At 39.2% G+C, this 22,419-nt stretch overlaps 1 protein-coding gene across 1 annotated transcript; it reads left to right on the forward strand.

Annotated features, from left to right (window-relative positions):
* Positions 1-3,438: 3,438 nt before the first annotated feature.
* Positions 3,439-21,219, forward strand: NONO (non-POU domain containing, octamer-binding). Its single transcript, XM_006895978.1, has 11 exons — positions 3,439-3,821; positions 12,820-12,970; positions 15,120-15,313; positions 15,878-16,179; positions 16,758-16,853; positions 17,284-17,480; positions 17,978-18,062; positions 18,417-18,519; positions 19,026-19,065; positions 19,240-19,349; positions 20,778-21,219. The coding sequence occupies exons 2-11, from the start codon at positions 12,829-12,831 to the stop codon at positions 20,910-20,912; spliced, it is 1,404 nt and encodes a 467-aa protein (XP_006896040.1). The 5' UTR covers positions 3,439-3,821; positions 12,820-12,828; the 3' UTR covers positions 20,913-21,219.
* Positions 21,220-22,419: the final 1,200 nt, after the last annotated feature.

The following is a 22,419-nucleotide window of genomic DNA, read 5'->3' on the forward strand; positions in this document are numbered from 1 at the left end:
TGATTCAGTGACTGGGGTAATTGGGATGGGTGTATCAGAGACTTTGCAATTGGCACAGGTTAGAGCAGAGTTTGGGGCTATTGTACATAGGTTTGCTATGAGTCGCAAGTGACTCGATGGCACATAACAACAACAACAATATCAATCTATCTCATCCAGGGTCTTCCTCTTTTGCACTGTCCCTCTATCTTTCCAAGCATGATGTTGTTCTCCAAGGATTGGTCTTTCCTGGCAACATGCCCAAAGTATGTGAGATAGAGCTTCAAAATATTTGCCTTTAAGGAGTAACTTGGTTTCACCCTTTTTGAGGACAAATCTGTTTGTTCTCTTGGTAGTCCATGGAATATTCAATAATATTCTCCAGCACCACAATTCAAAGGCATCGATACTTCTGTTATCCTTAGTTATTGTCCAGCTCTCTGATGCATGGCAAGTAATTGCAAAGACTATGGGCTGGAACAGGCACACTTTAGTCTCCAGATGAACATCGTTGCTCTTTAGCATTCTGGAGAGGTCCCTGACAGTAGACTTCCCCAATGCAATTAATCTTTTGATTTTCTGACTACTGTTGCCAAGAGTGGTGGTTGTAAAACCAATAAGCTGAAATTGCTAACAATCTCAATCTCTTCTCCAACTATCGTGGTGCTGCTAATTGGCCCAGTGGTAAGAATCTTTTGTCTTCTTGATGTTGAGCTTCAATCCATTATCGAAGACTGCAGTCTTTGACCTTCTTCAGCAAAAGCTTCAAGTCCTTCTAATTTTCCGCCAGCTGTTGATGAGTGTTCCTCCAATTCTGATGCCACATTCCTCCTCACAAAGCCTAGACTCCCAAATGATCTGTTCCACAAATAGATTGAAAAGGTTTAGACAACTTTAAGTTGAGGCTGAATACAAATAAACCACTAGAGCCAAAACACAACTTTGAGGTTTTCTCACCTGAATTTAAAAACCATCTCCAGAATATATTTGAGACATTGAACACTAATGACCAAAGTCTAGCTGAGTGACATGATAGGACATCACCCATGAAGAAAGCAAAAGCCATTACAAAGACAGGAAAGAGAGAAAAGATAAAAATTTTTTTTTGCCAGAAGAGACTATGAAACTTGTCCTTCAATGTAGAGAAGCTAAAGCAAAAGGAAAAAAAAATGACAATGCCACCAATTTTTTTGTTGCTGTTGTAGCCTTTTTTTTAAGGGCTGGTTAAGTAGCTCTGGTGGCCTCCTGCATATGTAATTACGCTAAGTGCCTCTCTTTTCAATCTATATGCAGAACAGATCATCTGAGGAGGCTGGGCTTTATGAGGAGGAATGTGCCATCATCATTAATAAACTACGTTATGCAGATGACACAACCTCTGCTTGCTAAACTGAGGCTGTTAGCAATTATAGCTTGCTTGGTTCCACAATCAACAAACACTCTTGGCACCAACAGTCAGGAAATCAAAAGACAAAATACACTGGGAAAATCTGCTGTCAGGGACCTCTCCAGAGTACTCAGAACAAACAATGTCAGTGTAGAAAAAAAGGTGTGCCTGATCCAGGCCATGGTCTTCACAATTACTTGCTATGCATCAGAGAGCTGGATGACAGAAGAATTGATGCCTTTGAGTTGTGGCACTAGAGAAGAGTCTTGAACATATGATGGACCACCAAGTTTCTCCTTGAATGCTAGGATTTTGAAGCTCCGTCTCATACTTTGGGCATGTTGCCAGGCAGGACTGGTCCTTGGAGGGCTCAGAAGGATGGAGGCACAGCATAGGAGAGGAGCACCCTGGATGAGATGGATTGATACAGTAACTGGGGTAATGGAGACTGCCTAAGGATAGGGCAGGCTTCAGGGCTGTTGTACATAGGGTTGTTATGGGTCGCAGGCGACTAGACTGGCACATAACAAGTGCCTCTCTGTTGGTTCAAATCTACCAGCCACTCTGTGGAAGAGAGATGAACTCCCAGGCAATTTACAGCCTTGGAAACCCAAAGGAGAGTCAGCTTTGAGTGGTTCTGATTTGACAGCAATAAGTGTTTGGATTAGGCATTACTAAAATAAAGGTGATTACTATCAGGTCTGCAGAGTCCTTAACTTCCTCTCCCAGAATGGCTACTGAGAGAATCCAATCACAGCAAACAGCTGCTGTGCTTTTTCTGTGAAACTACCCTACCCCTTTTTCTCGGGAATCTGAGACCCCAGCCCATTGCTCTATCTTGAAGGAAGCATCTGTAAGCATCCCCTTCCCCAAGTTCCTTGTAAGAAAACATAAAATCCCTCTCTAACACTTCGTGGGGTCCGGTCTTCTGCTTGAGAACCAACCCAGCAGTTTCTCCTCAACAAACTATCTTTCTTGGCCTGCACTGGGTTCTGTCCTTTCTAGGTGACCTTACAATTACTTTCTGGATGTCCTGCGGAATACAGAAGCAGACTTCACTACAGGCTACTATATATTTATGGTAATAATGACATTTTTCTAAATTATAAAAAACAAAATCAAATTCATTGTCGTAGCACAGGTGATGCATAGCAGACCTTCCATTGGATTTCTAAGGCTGAACAGCTCAAAGGAGAAAAACTGTCATTCTTCCAGAGCTGCTGGTGGCCTGGAACCAGAGCAGCGTAGCTTTTGCGTTTGTTGTCAGTACGACTAACTCCTTATGGATTATGCCACCAAAGCGGTTTAAATAATAGGAACAATACTTAATGCGTGGACTTCTGGGATCCCTGGTTATCATGGAAATGAGGGTGTTAGTTTTGAGAGAGCTCTAGTGACCAAGTGGTAAGGAGTTGCACTGTCAATCGGAAGGCAAGCCGTTCGAATCCACCAGCTTGTTCCACCAGTGAAAGAAAGGTGGGCAATCTCCCACGCGATTTACTGCTCCTGGAGGGACCGCCGTGAGCTTGTTTCCATTGGACGGTACATAGCAAGTAATAATTCTGTGTAATTATACAGACACTAAGGTGTCAAGCCTTTTCCCCCAACCCCACTTCTCTGCTCCTTTCTATAACCATAGAGACTTCACTAGTTGCAACTAGAAATCTGATTAAATATGGGTGCACGTCTTAATGAGGTGCATGTGTGGAAAAAGAAACATGGCGGGGCTCTATTTCAATAGAAAAAGGCTAGATCTACAACCTTGATTACAACGACATTGTTACACTAGTTCTTGCACAGGCGCAATGCAATAATTCTCAGAGCACGCCTACGAGGGCATTTTCTGACCTTTTTCTCTTCTGTTCCGCCACCTCTACCCACTCCCCTTGGTGTTTCTTTCTTTCTTGGGTCAGAGAGAGGAAGACTCTCAACTAGATAGACTGACAGTGACTGTAAAAGTGGGCTGAAACATGCCTGAGAAGATGGCGCAGAATAAGGCAAGGTTCAGATTCGTCGTTCAAGAGAGTCACTCCGAACAACATCTCCTTGAAAAGCTCCATTCCTGCCACTTTCTGCCACCACCTCCCCCAGTTCCGCCGCCACAACGCCCTATTATCCCGCACCCCCTTTCCTTTTTCCGGAACACGCGCTTGACCACTCGTGCATGCGCATTATGTACTATGGCTCGGTCTTTGTCCCCCATCTGCCGTTCTCACGAACTCAAGCCTTTGGCATTCGGTAGCCAATAGAATCTACGAAATGGCGGAAAAACGAGGCCAATCCTGTAGATAAGCCTTGATTGACAGTTAAGATAACCAATTGAAGATGACACTTTGGACCCTTTGGGCGGTACCGAGCTCCTTCGTTTCGTTTCCGGCGGAGCCGCGCTCTTTTCTTCGGACGGTAGAGGCTAAGTAACGTCGCCGTTATTCTAAGGAGAGAACAGTTGGTGGAGGTTGAGTTTTCGAGGTTTTGTTCTAGTTTGAGAGGTGAGTAGAGTTTTTTGCTGTAAGCGGCGAAGGAAGAGACTAGGACGAGGCTAGATTTGGAAGGATTGTCGCTCCAAAGCTCCTTGGGGCCCTGTACCCACCGCCCGTGTGGCGGCCTTCTCAACCCCACCGAGGGTGGCTCATCGCGCATAACCCACCTCGCCTTCTAGTTTAACCTGTCTAGCTCTTTTGCTCCCCTCCCTTTATAAGAGTCATGTTTGAGTCTTGGCCCTGTCGTTAAGTTCTCAGACCTTCAGCCACCCTCGGCCTGACCGTGTAGGAGCACTGACGTGCTTTTAAAAGCTTTGTCAGGCGCCGCTCCTCATCCCTGTAAGGCTATTAATTCAGAATGACGAAGTGCACTCTCACCCTCCCGCTATAAATTTCTTTGTCAAAGCTCTTAGATAGGAAGTTCTGCTAGCCTCAGACCCCACCTCTTTTTTAGGCTTCTGTGTATCTTTGTTGTCTTGCTGCTTATAGCATTACTTTCCTAATTAAAACAATTTTATGGGTTTCTTTCTAATCGGTTTTCACTTTTGAAACGTAATATTAAGTTTTCAAGTGATACCTTTCTTTATGTTCTTAACAGAAGTCAAGGTTAGAGTATACGAGGGCACAATTTACTATCTGAAATAGAAGTTTAGATTGGCCAAATAAATTCCGGATGCTTGGTTAAATACCAATTTCAGATCTACAGCAAATTGCTTTTTAACTGTATTATATAATCTTATTTGCTAAATTTGACAAATATAGTAAGGAACTTGTCTAATTTCTGTAATGTCTTTCCAATTTCTTTGATATTTTGCCTGAAAGAGATTTTTGCTTGTTATCTCCAGTGGTCATCGACAGAGGTAGATGGTAGGAACAAGTACTGGGCAAGTATTGCTACTTGGTAAGCATTGTTGTAGATGTATCATAATATTTAGTCACTACCAGTGAATGTCTGCTTGGAAAATAAATTGAAGGGAAAGATTGTAAAGATTAGCATTATGGAATCATTTTAGGAAAGCAGAGCTAGGTTATAGAAAGTAATTTTTGCTAAAATGTAGACGCAATGAAAGGGGGAAAATTGACAATTGGCTAAATGAAATGTACACCTTATGTATAACTAAAGAGATAGGTATTGTCAGCAGAACAAGTCCCTGTTGTGTTCCTGGGTGGGCACTTAAATGTGTTGTATACATTCTCTTATTTTAGGCCTTAAAATAATACTATGAAATCGATGTAACCAACCTATTTGTCAGTGAAGTGACAGGGCTAGTAAGTTTAACGGACTGTAAATGGAAATAAAAACCTGTAGTTTAGTGATAACCTGGGTTCACTTCATTACCTTTATTCTTTCTGTGTGACCTTTGATAGACAAAGTACTTTAGGCATTAGTTTACTTACCCAGAGGAATGAGAGTTGTGAGCTTTGGATCAAATAAAGCAGAGTTGGCACAGTGCTTGCATATCAGTAAATTCCTAGTAGTAGTATAACTATCAACTTTCCTTTGGTTTTGGTTTACTGTTTCTGGTGATGGAATGTTTGGCAAGATTATAGATGCTAATATATTTATCACTAAGTGCACACTTGAAAGATACTGAATTGGCAGTTTATTGTAATAGATGCTACAAAATTAATGACTTGACAAAGTGTGTGATACACACGTGGTTTTTAACATTTAGTGTATATATTTACAACTGTAAAAAAACGTTTAAAATATATACTTTGTAGCAATGCCAAAACATTTATGCCAGGATTTATTTACTAGGAAAAAAATTGAGGTAATTCCTTTTTATTTCTGTAAACAAAACACCTGCCCTTGAAATCTTAAATCATCCTTAAAATTTTGCACTCAAGAGTTTTATCCTCTAGGTTGTTAAGGTTAAAGTTAAGCAGAAAGTTATTAAGATAATTTGTTGTAATATAACTGGAAAAGCCCCATAACCACAGACTGTCTCATAATAGGCAGTTGTTACATACTGTACTCATAGCTGACCAATTTCTATGCTGCCTATCCGTCTCCCGCAAAGCATGTGGATTTGAACCACATGCTTACCACTAACTAGGCCAGCAGAGCTCCCTAGCTTAATAAATAAGTGCACATTTAGATGGACTTAAAATTTTAAATTACAGTGTAGAATAATGGAAAGTTGAATATATAATGGTACAATACTATTGCAGTTATGGAAACAATAATGAATGGTTGGAAGGTAAGTAAAAGTGGCGATTTTGGAAAAGTTTAAATGTGAATGTTCCCCAAGAGTTGTCATCATGGTGAAAAATTAGAATCAACTTGGTTAAAGAAATTATGGTACGATGACCTCAAAGGTGCTTTTTCCAGGGTGAAGCTTATTCATTGCACTTTGGATGTGCTGACACTTGTGATTTCCCCTATTGAAAAAAAGTTAATGGTACCTGCCTACAGTTGAATATTGTACCTATTAATAATGAAGATTTAATGACATAAAAACTGTTACAAAATATCATAAAGTAAAAAAAAAGTCCAAGTCTTATCTGGATCCTGAACCCAGCCCTAGCTGACCCATCAGTAGGTTTTTGGAGGGTATAAATCCCACTGGAGAAGCGTGCCCATTTTTCTACCTTGGAGCCTCCGGATTGGAACTGCCAGAGAGGTGCCAATTTTTGGTAGAAAAAGTAGGTCAAAATACCTGTACCTGAAATGAATGAATAAATAGATACTGAATACCTTATTGGAATAGGTAAAGGAATTGTCAGTGTGAAATAGTCTATTGGACTTTGTGTATATTGCAGTTAACAATGATATGCATGATTGGGGAGGAAGATAAGAAAACATTTACACCAGGATAGAAACAATCTGACAGGGATAAGAGGGGAGAACAAGGGAAGCAGAGATTAGTGGATGAATCAATAGACTGAAAGGAAAGGCACACAGTGAGGATTTGATGGGACATCGTAATAAACAGCATTACTCAGTTGTAATATCATAAAACAAAATGTGTGTGAATGATTGCATGATAACCAATAGAAAACGAAAATAATGCAAATACAGTTAAAAAAAAAATACCATTGCCTGTTAAGATTATATAAACAAATGACTATAAAGGTATAAAAGAATAAATCAACAGTGGCTAATTTTTTTAGTTGTGAGTCTGAGGTTCTTTTGTGGTGGTGGTGTTTTGTTTTTTTTTAAAGAAATATATACAGTGAGTAATTTATTTTTGAAACTTTTGTATAGATTGAGTTGGTGCTTTATTTGTTGTTTTGCTACCGAGTCAAAACCAACCCACAGCTGACACTCGAGCATAGCTGGCACTCCGACAGGTTTTCAGAGGCAGTTAATCGGGAGGAGGCTGTCCATCCTTCGCCTGTGGAGCAGCTAGTAGCCTCGAACCACGTGCAGAGCGCCCTGTAGCTGTCTAAAGATGTTAAGTTTCTTCACATTTTCACAGAGGTTAAACACTGTCTTAGACATGGAAGACCTGAACCACATGAGTAACTCAAAGGAATATTTCTCTAAATAATGAAAAATAGAACAAAATACGTAGGTTTGTTTTGGAACATTAAATAGCTGGTGCTCACTAAAGGGAAATGTGAGAAAACATAAAAACGAAGCATCGCCAACCTGCCACAAGCCATCTTTCCATCAGTTGCTGGCCCCTTTTGTCCAGGTTCTCTGCCCGGCTGTCCAGACTCTGTCAGGCTATCTGGGTTCTCTATCTGGCTGTCCAGGCGCTCTGCCCGGCTGCAGGGCCCCAGTGGCCACCTGCTCCATGGCCTCCACCTGTCTTCTTGGTATCACCCCCGCCGCCCAGCCACCGTGTGCCCACTTGCCTGTCTGCCAACATCCATGGTGTGGGCACCTGCCGCTTCCTGAGTGGGAGAGGCTCATTTGCGGTCTAAATCCCAGGTGCAGACAAATCATTCCACGTGTGCACAAGACTCTTAGCTCAATGTCTATCACACGTGAGCGAAGACAGGGAGCCGCTCTCACTGGCCCAGGATGACTGTTGCGCTCTCTGAGCGCGCGCACCCCCCCCACCCCCCCACCCCCGTCTCCCTTGGACCCCTGGCCCCTCTGCCAGCGGCCCAGGCCCCCCAGAGATGTCAGGCACAGGCAGCCATGCTGGAGGGGTTGTGTCCTCCTTTGACGTGGGGAGGTGGGACCTCTCAGTCTGAGATTTTTTTTTTAACTTTCTATTTTAAAATAGATTTTTAATATACATTAACCTTAAAACTTCTAGGCTTTGTAGCCAAGATTGATGATAAAGCATAAATGAGAAAATAAAAATCTTGGCTAAAATGGCATATTGTTTGTGTTTTGTTGTTGCTATGTGCTGGTACCCTATGCACAACAGCTCTGAACTTGAGCTGATTTCATTGTCTCAGATACACCTACCCGCATTTACCCCAGCAGTCACGGACTCAATCCATCTCATTCAGGGTCTTCCTCTCTTGTACTGTACCTCCACCTTTCCAAGCACTCTTCTCCAAAGACTAGTCTCTTCTTATGGTCCAAAGTATATGAGATGGAGTTTTAAAATCCTTGCCTGGTTTCACCCTCCCCAGGACAGACCCTTTTGTTCTCTTACCAATCCATGGTATATTGTACTCCAGCACCACAACTCAAAGGCATCTGTGATTTTTGTATCATCCTTACTCATTGTCCAGCTCTCTGATACATAGCAAGTAATTGTGAAGACTGTAGCCTTGATTAGGCACACCTTAGTTTCCAGGCTGACAGATTTGCTCTTCAGTACTCTGGAGAGATCCCAAACAGCAGGTTTTCCTGATACTATTCGTCTTGATTTCCTGGCTGCTGGTACGAAGAGTGTTAACTGTGGAACCAAGCAAGCTGAAGCTGTTAATCTCTTCTCCATCTATTATGATGCTGTCATTTGGCCCAGTGGTGAGAATCTGTTCTCTTGATGTTGAGCTTCAGTCCATATTTAAGGCTGCAGTCCTTTACCTTCTGCTGCAAATGCCTCATGTCCTCCTTAGTTTCAGTAGGCATGGTTTATGTCATCTGCATAACACAGGTTTTGTTTTATTTTTTACTTCTCACAATATCTTTTTAAAAAAAATTATATGAGTTTATTTACAAAATTCAAATACATTTTTCAGATTCTTCTATTTTTTCCATCATCCCCCCCATCAAATTGTATAACTCCATGATTGAATCCCCCCATACATCCTCATACCTCTGTTTCCACCCTCCCCCCTTGGATCTTCATACTCATTCTACAATAATGGTTTTCTACAATATTTGTCCTTGTGGGACTGAGTTCAACATAATGCTTTCCAGTCCCTCCCAAATTAGGTAATAATTTACAAAATCATTGTTCCATAACGTAGGTTGTTGAGTCATCTTCCAATCCTGATAACACATTCCTCATAAAATTTAGTCTTCTGGATGATCTGTTCCACATATAGATTGAAAATGTATGGAGATAGAATATATCCCTTTCTTAATTTTGAACCATGCAGTGTTTGTTCTGAGAACTGCCTCCTGGTCCAAGTATGGGTTTTGCATGAGCACGGTCCAGTGCTTTGGGATTCCCATTCTTCTCAAGTTTAGCAGCAGTTTATTGTGATCCACACAGTCAAATGCTTCTGCATAGTAAATTAAGAACAGACATTCCTCTGGTACTGTTATGTTTTTAGCTAAGATCCATCTAACATTGGCTAGAATGTCCCTAGTGCCACAACCTCTTCTAAACCCAGCCCACACATCTGGTAGTTCTCTGCTTATGTACTGTTCTAGTTTTTGGATAATTTTCAGCAAGATCTTGCTTACATATTATATTAATGATATTGTTCTATTAAATATGAACTTCCTTGTAAAACAATGAAAGAATTTTACTTTTCCAAGAGGGTAGTGTACTGGGGGGAGGGTTGGGAGGGGAGAGAAGTGCAATAATGAATGGAAGTCCAAAGTGTCTAAATTTTCATTGAAATTAATAATAAATTTTAAAAAATATGGACCTCTTCCACTCAGATAGTTGTCCTCTAGATTTCTTGGCATAACCTGGTGAATGCATATAGGTGAATGCATCTGTTTGTTGAAATATGTCAGTTGATATGCTATCAATTCCTGGGGCCTTGCTTTTTGCCAATTCCTCCAGAGCAGCTTGAACCATTGCCTCTTGATCATATGTTGTTTTGTGAAATTCTTCCATGTCAGCCAATTTCTTTGGTACAATGAATGACTCTGCTCCTTCCATCTTCTTTTGATGTTTCCTGGGTCATTAAAAATTTTGCCTATCGCATCCTTAAGTATTGCAATTTGAGCCTTAAAATTTGTTCTTCAGTTCCTTCAGCTTAAGAAATCTTGAGTTCATCCTTTTTTTATTTTCTGACTCCAGCTCTTTGCACATTTCATTATAATACTTTGCTTCGTCTTCCTGTAGTCTACCCTTTTCATTCCCTATCCACTTCCAACATATCCCCTCCCCCCGTTCTCTAGTAGCAACAACCTCTTGTATATAGTGAATTTTCATAGTTGACCTTCCAGCAGATTTTCAGAGGCAGTACATTGAAGAGTAGGAGATTGCTCATCCTTCTGCAGAGCAGGCGTTGGATTTGAACCACCTTTGGAATTGCAGCACAGCTGCTTATCTCTAAGCCATCAGAGCTCCACTATGTAATTATGTTTTGTCTTCCAAGAATGTTCTAAAGGCAAGAATCTGATTTGTTCAGTGATCTGTCCCAGGCATCTAAAATAATGACTGCCTGGTGAATAATTGTTGAATGAATTAGGAATAGGAAAGGTTATCAGTAACCTGCAAAAGAAGCCATTTCCATTTTTGCCTAAAAATGGAGTTCTTTATACTCATATATTTACAAAGTTTTTCTTCCTAAAACATCAAACATCTTACATGATCTTCATGATTTACTAAAAACCATTCTATTTTTGAGTTATTTGAATAGTTTTAATTTTGTTACCATGCATGCCTTCGTAGTGAACATTTTCACGTAAGTGTTAATCTTAAAATTATTTTTTATAATAAGTTTCTGGAAGAAAAGTTCCCAAGATTCCCAAGAATGTGAACATTATAATAGTTTTTGTTACCTATGGAACAACTTTTAGATCCAGATTTTGATTATTGAATTGCTGTTTTCTGTTTGGGGAGGGATTTTATGTTACAAAATTAGGGAATTTTTAAAATAGTAAAATACATCTAATAAAACATTCTCATCAGCCATTCGCATGATGTTTTCAGAGTTCACCCATGTTGTAGCATCTATCTGAACTTTTTCTTCGTTTATGATTAAAGTGCTTTCTTTCATATTTGTATACCACATTCTTTAAAATCATTTATCTGTTGATGAACACTTGGTTGATTCTATGTTTTGACAACTGTTAGGATAGTTTTATATACATAAAAGTATCCTCGTGTACATTATCTTCCAAAATTAGGAATTGCAAACCTTCCTATGACTAGTATAATGTTTTTCTTTTAAAGAAAACATGTATATATTAACAATAGACTAAATAATGGAAATGTCTTTTTCTGTATTTTTAGCTAAATTTAAGAAGCCTAGTACTTGGGGAAAAGAAGTTAAAAGTGACTTAGCCGTTTTAATGTCTTTTTTAAAAAAATTTATTGTCACTGTGAAAACGAAGGCTAACCTTCATCTAAATCTGTTTGTTAACATTTTCAGTGAGAAAATTTTGAATTCAGAATTGCTTGTTATTTAATTTAGGCATTTAAAATGTGTCTGAATTATATTAAGAATTTTCATTTTGTTTTTAATCCTAAAGATTTTATAAATGATAGATTTTGGGTATGATTATGTATTCACCTTTTTTTTATATATTCACCTTTTTATGTTTCCTCTTATTGCTTTGGCAGTTATTTATGCTTTGTTTTTACTTTGTAATAATTTTTACCAAGTGCTTTCCAAATTCTGAAATCCCCCTGGGGTACAAACTACAAACTATTCATGTGCTTGATTACTAATTAATTCAAGTGTGATGGAAAGGCCTATCTGAAAAATTAACATTTGACCAATAAAGGAGTGCATTGCAAACCAGAATTAACTTGATAACAACTTCGACTTTTAAAAAAATTTATATGCCAGTACTGAGCTAGTGGTATTTTTGTGATCCCCTTCATAACAACTGAGTAAGAGAGGCAGAAGAAGCCTTTTGCTAAGTAGGGAGCCTCCGGTAATTTGAATATACCAAAGTCTCTACAGGATAATGAAGGTGAATTTCCTATGTGATTTACAACCTCCAAAACTCAGTAGAAGGTCAACTGTGCATTGGTTCAAACTTAAGTATTTCCAGTTTCATGGCCCTTACTTTTCCAGTCTTCATTCCACAATATTGTCCAGTTGACTAGGACTGTGCCAGGCAATAAGATTTAATACTTTTTACCCTTGTGGGAGCTCTGGTGGCCTAATGATAAAAAGCTGCACTGCAGTCCCAGAGGCACCTAGTTTGGGAGAAAGATAGGTAATCTCCTCCCATTTAATTTACTGCCTTTGAAACTCCACTGGAGAATAAAGTCATTCTTGTGCGAACAAATTTAATCTATTCCCTTTCATCTATATTGGTATTAACCTATTTCAGTCTTTGTCTTTATAATCTTTAACATGATACTGTGTGACAGTAGAACTCGCTCCCTTGTTTTCTTGGCTATAATCCTACTTGGTAGGTTTGAACTGCCAGCCTTTTGATTACCAGTTGAATACAACTATACCACCAGTGCTTATTTTAATAATATGTGATAAGTCTGTTTTTTGAGGGTAAACAAACTCTTTGGAAATTACTTTCTTATTGTATAAAATTACTGAACTGTTAAGTTTCGAAAAGTCATTGTCATCCGTGTGATTCTTAATTGTATTCTTGCCCTTACTTGGTTAAAGTGACCAAGTGTATGGATCTGGCAGAAACCAGAATATTAACATAAATGATATAGGTAGATAATCAGGAAGCTAAGTGTTAGTGTAGTCTTAACACTGAGCCTGTTTTACAGTCCACTCCTTTTTTAGGGATCAAAAATGCAAAGCAATAAAACCTTCAACCTGGAAAAGCAAAACCACACTCCAAGGAAGCATCATCAGCACCACCACCAGCAGCAGCAGCAGCAGCAGCCACTACCCCCACCAGTACCTGCAAATGGGCAACAGGCCAGCAGCCAAAGTGAGTAGCTGCTAGTGAATAGGGTATAAAAATAGACTCCTTCTTGGGAATTGTTCCTTGATTTTTAGTTTTGGGATTGTAAAGTGGTAGCCCTTTTTGTTACATCCTTGGTCTTTTTTTCTCTACTTACCTCTTCATTAATACCTTTTTTTAATTACTAATTTTAATGAAAGTTTACAGAGACTTAGGGTTTCCAGTCATTCATTGTTGTACTTTACAGTGACCCTATGTAATATTTGTCCTTTTGTGACTGAGATATTTCACTCAGCATAATGTCCTCTGGGGTCATCCATTTTGCATAATATTTCATGAGTTCCTTGTTTTTCAGTTCTGCATAGTATTTCATTGTGTGAATATACCAAAGCTTCTCTATCCATTTATTTGTTGATGGGTACTTGGGTTGTTTCTAGCTCTTTGCTATTGCGAACAAAGCTGCAATAAACATGGGTGTGCATTTACCTGTTTTGCTGGGTCAAATTATATTTCTATTTAAAACTTTTTGAAAAAGCGCCATATAGCCTTTTACACTCTCGCCAACAGTGAATAAGGGTTGCGGTTTCTCCATGTCACCAGCATTTGATGTTTGTTGTTCTATTAAATTTTGATATTCTTACTGGGGTAAGATGATATCCCGTAGTTGTTTTGTTCATTAATATCCTTATGATGAAAAAGGCCAATTTCTTGAAACCAAGCAATTGATTGTTAAACAGCAGTTGTGTATAAATCCTGTGCTGTATTGACACATTCTACTGCTAAATAATAGCTGTCTACGTGTTTTTACCTCAGAATGTGTCATTAGATGATTAGTAGTTAGAATATAGAACAAGTTTTTAGTGGACGGAAAGACAATATATGCAATATGATCAGACATAATTATATTTCTTGTAATGTTACAAAATTGTATGTGAAAAGAACAAATGAAATTATAATTAAAATGTTAGAAAAAATATAGAACAAGTTTAAGATTTAATGGAAAAGTCTAGTGCTAATTATGTGGACTCTTTCTTTTTAAGTGTACTTTGTTACTTTGAACTTTGAGCATCTGTTGTGTGTTTATAACTAAGACTAGAACCAATCTCAACCTATGTATTTCCAGAGATAACCCAAATATTCTTACTTGACTCATTTCAGTCATATTTTGTTGTTGTTATTTGTTGTCAAGTTGGGCTTGAGTGAGCAGGAGAAAATTGTCCATTTTCAGAGCAGCTAGTGGATTCAAACCACGTCTGAGTTGGCTGTGTAACTCCTTACCAGTATGTCCCCAGACCCAAAAACTCAACTGCCATCTAGTTGATTCCTACTCCATTGGGTTCTGAGGCTGTACATTTTTTGAGGATTCGAACCACTGACCTTAATGTTAGCAACATAACGTGCAACACACTATTCCATCAGAGTTCCTTATTTTAGATTTAAAAATCTTATTCTGTTGGGCTCTCCTTCACTTAGTCTTCTCTTTAGCCAAGAACTTGTCTTTCTGTCTCTGTCCTGTACTTAGAACTATTAATAAGTGCCTCCAGATTTCTATATACTTTTGACAGGTTGCAAGGTGGGACCAGTCCTTGGAGAGGGATGTCATGCTTGGGAGAGTGGAGGGACAGCGCAGGAGAGGACGACCTTCAGTGAGATTAATTGATTTAGTCACTGGGGTAATGGGGGTAGGTGTGTTGGAGACAATAAGATTGGCACATAATAGAGCAGGGTTTAGGGCTGTTGTACATAGGGTCGCTATGAGTCACAGGCGACTCGACGGCACATAACAACTACTACTACTTTTATTTATAAGGGCTTAGTGGATAGGTTGCGTTTAGAAATTATCTTCTCTAATCAAAACTCAATTCATTGCCGTTAAGTCAGAACCTACTTAAAGCTGAGTCCAGTAGATTATCAGAGATTGTAAATGGCATGAGAGGAGATTGTGCCTTTTTCTTCCACAGAGCAACTTGTGCATTCATACCTTTGGGTTCTCATCACAACTCCTTACCCACTAGGCTACCAAAGCACTTAAATTTCCTAATCTAGCTATTTAACTTTTTGAGGATGTCATTCAATTTTTCTCTTTCAACTTTGTGCAATTTGTATAATAAAGTTTTCCTGTCTTTGTATAACAAAATTGTCCCAGTCTTTTAAGTGACTGTGCATCTTTCCTCAGATGAAGGCTTGACTATCGACTTGAAGAATTTTAGGAAACCAGGAGAAAAGACCTTTACCCAGCGTAGCCGTCTCTTTGTGGGCAATCTTCCACCTGACATCACTGAGGAAGAAATGAGGAAATTATTTGAGAAATATGGCAAAGCAGGCGAGGTCTTTATTCATAAGGATAAGGGCTTTGGCTTTATCCGCTTGGTGAGTAACTATGGGCTTTGGGTTATATGTTAATAAAAAATTAAAATTTCTTGGAATAATACATTTGGCAGAACAGACAGTGGAAATATTAATTCTCATGGTTTGTTTCAAAAAAGCTTGTTGATTAAACCGTAAAAAAACCCACCGTTTTAATTTTCCCTGTGACTTTATTTTAAGGGTTTATTTGCCCATGATAATGAGGCTAAAGTATGCCTTTTGGATCTCTTTGTTTGAGTTGGAAGATTTCAGTCGTACAGAAGTAGAATAGTATTGTTAACAGTATATCCATCCAGTGTTCAGCTTAAACTGTTACCAACTTGGGATTATCTTCTTCCTAGACAGTCCCTATTTCCATCATAAATATTTTAGTATTTTGAGTCTTGATTTGACATTTAAACCTTATCTGTCTCTATAAACAAGAAGCATGTAATTTTTATTCCCTACTCTTCCCCTCTTAACTCCTGAGATTGAGTTTATGTATAAACTATTCCCCTTTTTTTGAGTGAAGGTTTATAAATCATGCTGGTTTTTTCATGTAATCATTCTAACTGCTCTGCTCACCAGGAAACACGAACCCTAGCAGAGATTGCCAAAGTGGAACTGGACAACATGCCACTCCGTGGAAAGCAGCTACGTGTGCGCTTTGCCTGCCATAGTGCATCTCTCACAGTTCGAAACCTTCCTCAGTATGTGTCCAACGAACTGCTGGAGGAGGCCTTTTCTGTGTTTGGTCAAGTGGAGAGGGCTGTAGTCATTGTGGATGATCGAGGAAGACCTTCAGGAAAAGGCATTGTTGAATTCTCAGGGAAGCCAGCTGCTCGAAAAGCTCTGGACAGATGCAGTGAAGGCTCCTTCCTGTTAACTACGTAAGAGAGGGGTCATTTTCAGAAATGGATCTTAGGTCTTCCTTGTTGTGCCCTGGGTAGTTCACTTCTAGAAACCATGTTCCTATGTTCATTTAACGACTCTTAGGGGGAGGGGAAGAAGGTTTTTGATGATGATAATTCAATTTTCTAATACATTCCTAAAGTGATCTTTTTTTAAATTTCGAAGAGCATTCTCTACATAATCTTAATGAAAATAGATTAAGAAATAGACCTTGTCCAGTTTTTCAGTAGGCTGTTACTTAGCATTGAATCTACTTTAACACTTTAGAACTTTGCTGATATATACATCTTAGTATTTTTGTCAAGTCATTTTCTAGAGTACTACAGATGGCAAAGAATTATCCTGTAATCTTTTTGAGGCTATATTTATAGCTCTGAAGCCTGACTTTATCAATTCCAGATGCTCCATGCCATTAATTGGGCTTGGTTCCATGGATATAAGAACTTTTTCAGAAGTATGTGTTTTTCCCAGGCCTGATGACTTAGATAGTTTGTGATAATGTCGTGTGGAGAGGGAAGTCTAATAGGGATTTGATTAATCCTGCTTATTCTTCCAGATTTCCTCGACCTGTGACTGTGGAGCCCATGGACCAGTTAGATGATGAAGAGGGGCTTCCAGAGAAGCTGGTTATAAAAAACCAGCAATTTCACAAGTATGTGTTCTGACATATTCTCTGTTGTATATTTGCCTAATCTTTTAAAAAAATTTTATTATTCATTTTCATGAAAATTTACAGAGACTTTGGATTTCTGTTCATTCATTGTTGCGCTTTTCTCCCTGCCCACCTCTCCCTCCATTTGCATAATATTAAGGAAGTCTGTAAAGGGATGTGCAGAGAGGCAAGATAGATAAGAGTTCTGATGGCCTATTTGTGCTGCCAACCCAAAGGCATGCATGCACCAGCCTCTCTGAGGGAGAAACATGGGTGACTCTTCCCATGCGAGAAAGTCTCTGAAAATCCACTGAAGGGCCAGCTAGGAATTAATTCCAACATAATGGTATATAACAGTTACATCAAATAGAATACAGTCCTTTTTTGGGAAGAATCTTAAGAGTTGGTGACTCAGGACCTTTGTCTATAGAGAGCGAGAGCAGCCACCCAGATTTGCACAGCCTGGCTCCTTTGAGTATGAGTATGCCATGCGTTGGAAGGCACTCATTGAAATGGAGAAGCAGCAGCAGGATCAAGTGGACCGCAACATCAAGGAAGCGCGAGAGAAGCTGGAGATGGAGATGGAGGCTGCTCGCCATGAGCACCAGGTTATGCTAATGAGGCAGGGTGAGTATAGGTCTGTAAAGTCTTAAAACTATTAAAGAACAAAATGACAGTTTTTGTTTTTTAAATTTTATTATTTTTATGTGTGTACCGTCAGATCTGACTGGTACAGGAGGAGATTGTTCCTCTTTCTCCAGCAGAGCATCTGGTGGATTTGAACTGTGTACCCTGGGATTGTAGTGCACCTTCTTGCCACTAGGCCACCAGAGCTCTCCAAAGTGACAGTTTTTAAGAGGTTATTTCTTTTAATTAATAGAGAAAGGCCTAAATTTCTACTTTTGTTTTCTGGAATATTGATCTTGGTAGACAATTGTGCTTGGCGATGTGGCACAGAATACTAGATTCTGTGGAGAAGGATTTGACATTATTTTTGGAGTCTGGATACCATAGACAGCCACTCAGGGATGCTATTCCTTTGCTTTCTGGATCTGTAGAGAATTGCTAGGTCTTTATGAAGAGAATAAAGAACACTCTGAATCATTTAGTTGCTTTTTTCCTAGATTTGATGAGGCGCCAAGAAGAACTTCGGCGAATGGAAGAGCTGCACAACCAAGAGGTGCAAAAAAGAAAGCAGTTGGAACTCCGGTAACTTTCTTAAAGGCTGTTTTCCTGATGACTCTAAAAGGAAGTATCTTAATGTTGCTTTCTATCACCATGTTACCTGGTATGGTACTTACTGAATTCTCAGGTTGTCACTTTGAATGGATGGATTTTCTAGCTAGCTGCCTATGGTTCTGAGGATTATCTTGAGCTGTACCTCAGAGGAACTGCTGAGTATTGATCTCTTGAGGCTCCTTTGGAGCAGAACTTTTTATTGATGTTGGACACGTGGGTTACTTTAAAGTTGGGCACAGTTCCTAGAGAAGCTCTTGATCTCCTTGGTAACCTGCTTAAGTTCTGGAGTTCTGTTACTTTAAAGGCTTTGATGATTCTCTGTAGGCAAGAGGAGGAGCGCAGGCGCCGGGAGGAAGAGATGCGGCGGCAACAGGAAGAAATGATGCGGAGACAGCAGGAAGGATTCAAGGGAACCTTCCCTGATGCGGTATATCTCCCATGTGTCCATCATGTATTGTGATATGACAGAACTCACTATGAATTGTCCACTAAGTACTACAAAATATATAGGGCCAAATTTTCCATATTCTTTAGAAACATTTTATAGGGAGGGAAATTTAAAGAAGTGCTCATCTTGCCTGGACAATTTAGCATGGAAATCAAGGCCTACTGCTATTTGAATTTAATAATTGTAGGATGAGATATATTGAGTCAACCTCATCCAGTTCAAATCCACCATCAGCTCCAAAAATGGGCTGGTTCCTTTTGTGTGATTTACAGTCTCTGAAAACATGCTGGAGGGTCAGCTATAGAGACTGGTTATCATTTCTGTGATTTTGAGCTTAACTCCATCACTAGCAAGGAGCTGTTAGTGTTCTTCAACTTTATCTCACTATTAACATTCCATCTACTCTCTTAATATGTAGTTCTCCTAAGATTGTGGTAGAATGGACTATTATCATGGATTATTGTGTATAATTTTTTGTTTTTCAGAGGGAACAAGAGATAAGGATGGGCCAGATGGCTATGGGAGGTAAGGACTTAGGAGGAGGTTAAAGACTGGTTTTTGCGTTGTCTCTGGTAACTATATATATCTTATCTAGTCCACATTTCTGGTACTGATATTTCTGGGAATACCATTTTTAGAGATGTCATGAAATATTTCACTATCTCCTTGCATTGTACTGATTACATTACTCTGCTTTAGGTGCTTTGGGCATAAACAACAGAGGTGCCATGCCCCCTGCTCCTGTGCCAGCTGGTACTCCAGCTCCTCCAGGACCTGCCACTATGATGCCAGATGGAACTTTGGGATTGGTAATAAAATTCAGGATCTTACTGGTAGTAGGAAAGCAAAAGACTTTGCCTTCACAGCCCCCTTGTAGTGAGCTATCTGGATTTAGTTATGACTATTAATCTTTAGGACTAGTAGTATCCATTAAATGTGATCTTAAGGAACTCTAGTCTAAAGGTATATAGTTTGTCTATAAGTTTAATAAATGACTGCCTACTTGACTGTTTATATATATACTACCCTGATAAAATTTCTTTTTTTGACGGGAAGTTAGTGAAAGTAATTATAAAAATAGGACTATGATACCACCAGGGAGCTTGGGTGGCCTAGTAGCGAGAAGCTGCACTGCAATCGCGAAGGCACACAGTTCAAATCCACCAGCTGCTCCATGGGAGAAAGTTGGTCAGTCTCTTCCCGTGCGATTAACTGCCTCTGAAAACCTGCCAGAGGGTCAGCTGTGTGTCAATTCTGACTCTATGGTCTACAACAACAATAGTACCACCATTAGGAACAAGGAAGATGGTAGATTCAAAGACATAATATGACTAATAAAATCCTGTAGAGGTTAAATTGGAGAGCCCTGGTAATACTGGATAAATGCTTTTAATTGTAAGGTCGTCAGTTTGAGCCCACCAGCTACTCTAGGAAAAGATAATTGCACTCTGCTTTTGGAAAGCTTTGGAAACCCTAAGGGACAATCCTAACTTGTCCTGTTAGGATCACTGAGTTGACATCAGCTCAAGGGCATTGAGTTTGGATTTGGGTGGGTGGGTGGGGTTGTTTGGTTAATCTCCCCCCCCCCTTTAAGTTGCTGAAGAATGATAGCTTGCCCATGTCCAGGTTTACATACTTAGAAAAAAGAACTAGGCTATAACTTATCCCAAGTTCCTGGGTGTTATAAATTAATGCTTGATATACTCAGCTACTGAAAGATTGGCATTCAAATATCCAGATGTGCCTTGAAAGACATGCTATGCTATAGCCCTGTGGTTTTTTTTCTCATTGAGAATATACATAGTAGACTATAAACCCGCCTAATAATTTGTACATATACAATTCAAGTGTGTGAGTGGTTTGTTTTGGTTTTTTCCTATAGCCTTTGCAGAATTTTTTTTGTTATTATTTTCATGAAGACTTACAAAATTATATTGGTTTGTGTTGTGTGGGGGTTTTTGTGTGTGTTTTTTAAAAAATTCTTCAACCTGTGTAATTGCTAGGAATGCAGGTAACAGGTAAAAGTAGGATCATAATTCAGGCAATCTTTTCAGGATAATCCACTAATTTTATTCTAAACAGACACTTGGTCACTCAGGAGCCTTACTGAATATACGAAACTCACTGAAGAATTAAAATAGTGAAAAGTTCCAATTTAAGTTTTAGTAGCCTTCAGGGGAGGGGTTATTAAGTTTACAGAAAAGAATCTGTTGTAACTTTCTTGTCTTCTTTTTAAGACTCCACCAACAACTGAACGATTTGGTCAAGCTGCTACAATGGAAGGAATTGGGGCAATTGGTGGAACCCCTCCTGCTTTCAATCGTACAGCTCCTGGAGCTGAATTTGCTCCAAACAAACGTCGCCGATACTAATAAATTTACTGTCTGATTTCCCAAAACCCGTGAAAGAAGGACGAAGGACCCTTTTTGGACTAGCCAGAATTCTGCTCTAGAAGTGTGTTAGGAATTCTCCCAGTAGTTAGGTCTTTCCTGCCTTTACTACTTTGGGGAGTGTACTGAATTCAGAGGGCAAGGGAAAAGGGTGGTATTAACAAATCTTTTCTGTGTGATAGCAGTTCCTTGTGATAGATTCTTGAAGCCTCAAATAAAATGGATGTTGACCTGGGGGAGCCATGGTAAAAATGTATCCAATTAGAGTCATATTAATCTTGATCATTCCATTCTTTACCCATTTGCTTTCTATTCTTTATAAACCCCCACGAATACCACAAAGACTGTCACATAGACCTCAAAAAATGAATACCCCTGATGAACTTAGCCTCCATCGTGCCATTCCTAGTCAGAATTCAGGCCAAAGTCCACAGAGGTCACAGACATACTGTTCTGTTATATCCCATGTATTATTCCATATATTACCCCATTGTGTCCTAAGAGGCATTTTCTCTTATAGATTTTGCTTTTAGTGTATCTTTTTTTAAAATAAAAATCTTGTGTTATCTTAGATAAGAACAACCCGGAAGTTGCCCTTTTTGTGTTTGATGTTACTATTTGTTCAATGTTACTATTCACAACTTTTCTTTATAGGCCTAGTACAGTCTTGGGAACAGGGTTGCTATATGTTGAAGGACTGACAGTAGCTCATAATCTTGTCTATCTGAGGTAGCTATGCCATGCCGTTTTTTTTTAATTGGCGTACCATGTTTGATTTATCCCTGATACATCAGATTGGACATTTTCCTGAGAAGTGGAACAGTAATGTAACATCAACTTATTAAAATACATTTTAAGACTTTTTTTTTCTTTGTGGATTGTGTTGTTTTGGTGGGTTTTTTTTTGAAGGGTAAGAGGGCAGAGGATAATTCTGTTTTAGAAGAGGACTTCTTTGTTCTTCCCTAAACCCCCCGCCCCCAAATCCATGAACAGGAAACATTTTTTTTCCATTTGTTTAGGTCTCTTACTGTGTCTTACAGAAATGTTCTGTAGTTTTCTTTGTATAGATTATGGTCTGTAGGGGTGAGTGTACTGTCATTTGCCCTTGATTAAAGGAGAAAAGATTGAAGTTGTCAACAATTTCATCTTACTTGGATCCACAATCAACATCCTTGGTACCAGCAGCAATCAGGAGACATTCCTTTGGGGAAGTCTATTGTCAGGGAGATCTTCAGTTTACTGAAACCAGGTAAATCCAAATCAAGACTAAGGTCCACCTGATTCAGGCTATGGTCTTTTAAATCATTTTGCTATGCATCTGAAAGGCAAACAGTGAATAAGGGTAACAAGAATTGATGCCTTTAAATTGTGATGTTGGAGAAGTGTGAATATCCCGTGGACTGTCAAAACAAGAAACAAATGTCTTGGAGGCAAGGATGGCAAAGTTTCATCTCATACTTTGGGCATATTCCTTGTGAGAGAGATGCTT

The sequence above is a fragment of the Elephantulus edwardii genome, unplaced genomic scaffold, assembly GCF_000299155.1.
Source record: "Elephantulus edwardii isolate Elephantulus edwardi_28Jun2011 unplaced genomic scaffold, EleEdw1.0 scaffold00178, whole genome shotgun sequence".
NCBI lineage: Eukaryota > Metazoa > Chordata > Mammalia > Macroscelidea > Macroscelididae > Elephantulus > Elephantulus edwardii.

Excerpts from the sequence above, each read along its gene's own strand:
- NONO (XM_006895978.1), top strand. The coding sequence starts at position 12,829 with ATGCAAAGCAATAAAACCTTCAACCTGGAAAAGCAAAACCACACTCCA. Across the intron at positions 17,481-17,977 it reads GGTTATGCTAATGAGGCAGG|ATTTGATGAGGCGCCAAGAA; the intron begins GTGAGTATAGGT and ends CTTTTTTCCTAG. Across the intron at positions 18,063-18,416 it reads AGAAAGCAGTTGGAACTCCG|GCAAGAGGAGGAGCGCAGGC; the intron begins GTAACTTTCTTA and ends GATTCTCTGTAG.